Genomic DNA, 1,502 nt, shown 5'->3' with positions numbered 1-1,502 from the left:
CACCACTTTGTAGACGCTCAAAACTGGCCGTGCATCAGAAAATCTAGAACGTGGGTTTTTAAAACTCTTAATCCACACACCTTATTTACCCTTTCCCTTGTACTGTGCACTATTCAGAGAGAGGTTCTGAGTGTAATTACCACATTTGAAAGAGCTCCTTGAATGAGTTTCTTCTGCAGTTCTCTCTCCCTGGGCCTCTCCTCCAGAGCCGCCAGTCTCCTCTGGTTGTCCTGCACCTGTTTCTGTTGTAGGTCCCTTTGAGGCAGCAGCATGAAGACAAAGCTCCTTATCTTCCAGAAGGCTTGCCTTCCCCTTCTCACATGCATTAGCTTCACAGTCTGCATTTTTATTGCTTGCATTCCTCTTCCATTTTTTGGAAAGCAGTTTTGGGCTCTCCTGTTGCCGTTTCACGTGTTTCCGGGCCCCTGCAGCGTTACTGTCCCCGTCACTGCTCCCGCTGTCACTCTGAGCAGGGCTGGCACAGGCAGCTCCATGCTCTGAACTCTGGGCTTGTAGAGAATTCCCATCTTTCTTCTGCCCTTGTAAATGTGGCCTGGGAACAGGCTCATGTCTCTGCTCTGACAAGGAGGCAGCACCTGACAGTGCCTCGTGCTGCTCACAAGGCACGTTTTGTGTCTCTTTACTGCTGACTTCAAGTGAACACAATGGAAGGTTCTTGGGCTGTCTTTTAGATGACTCCTCCCCAGAATGACACGCACAAGCTTCCAGTCCTAAACTTCCTCCAGACCCCTTCTTTAACCCACTGCTGTCCTTGGTTGCCTCTTTTACACCAAGGGACCCCATTCCCCTGAAGGGCCCATACTTCAAACGTGAATTCTTTTGTCCCTTGGAGCTTTCCTCGTTCTCCTCCCCTGCTAAAATATCGGCCAGCACATCTTCAGGACAGATGCTATTGTTTTTAACTGCGGGGTGAAAATTAGAAAGTTTAGGTTTATTTACATTACCCTTAGGATTTTCTTCAGCACTGGACAGACCAGAACTCTGTGCACCATCTGATTCCTCTGCAGGTGTCCCAGTGCTTTTGGCAGCCAATGCTTTTAAGGCATCTAAGGAAAGGTCTAAGCGGTAACAGTTTTGCATCATGGACTCATAATCAGAACTGGTTTCAGACTCCCCTTGCTCAGACGCTGAGTAAGAGCTCTCACTATCACTTGTCTCTGCTGAACTCTGTGAGGCAGCAATGTTGGATTTTTTAGTTCTCCCCTTTCTTTCAATGTGTTTTTCTTTTACATGTCGAGTTTTCAGTGAGGAGTCATTTACCAAACCGCTTTTTTTTTTGGTTAATATTTCTTTATTTTTCACCTCCACCTGTTTAGAATCTTCTAAACTTGTAGTTTTGCTGCTGTTTGGATCTGGAGTTTTACTTTCAGCAATCATTTCATCCGTATCTGCTGAAGCAGAACCATTACCATGTTCCATGGTCTCTTTGTAATTTCCTTTGATAGCTTTCTTCATGGCATCTGGATTGCATAAGGACCAGT

The 1,502-nt window shown here is 46.0% G+C and overlaps 1 protein-coding gene across 1 annotated transcript; it reads right to left on the bottom strand.

The window, feature by feature from the left end:
• Positions 1-140: 140 nt before the first annotated feature.
• On the bottom strand, positions 141-1,494 carry LOC113980555 (nucleolar protein 8-like; the record flags this gene model as incomplete). The annotated part of the gene is given in 2 exon segments (XM_027707785.1): positions 141-243; positions 245-1,494. Coding segments are annotated over 2 exon segments (1,353 nt in total), but the record flags the coding sequence as incomplete, so codon positions are not given.
• Between the last annotated feature and the right edge of the window lie 8 nt (positions 1,495-1,502).

The sequence above is a fragment of the Neopelma chrysocephalum genome, unplaced genomic scaffold, assembly GCF_003984885.1.
Source record: "Neopelma chrysocephalum unplaced genomic scaffold, ASM398488v2 Primary Assembly neopelma1_94630, whole genome shotgun sequence".
NCBI lineage: Eukaryota > Metazoa > Chordata > Aves > Passeriformes > Pipridae > Neopelma > Neopelma chrysocephalum.
This window is presented reverse-complemented; position numbering and strand designations above follow the sequence as displayed.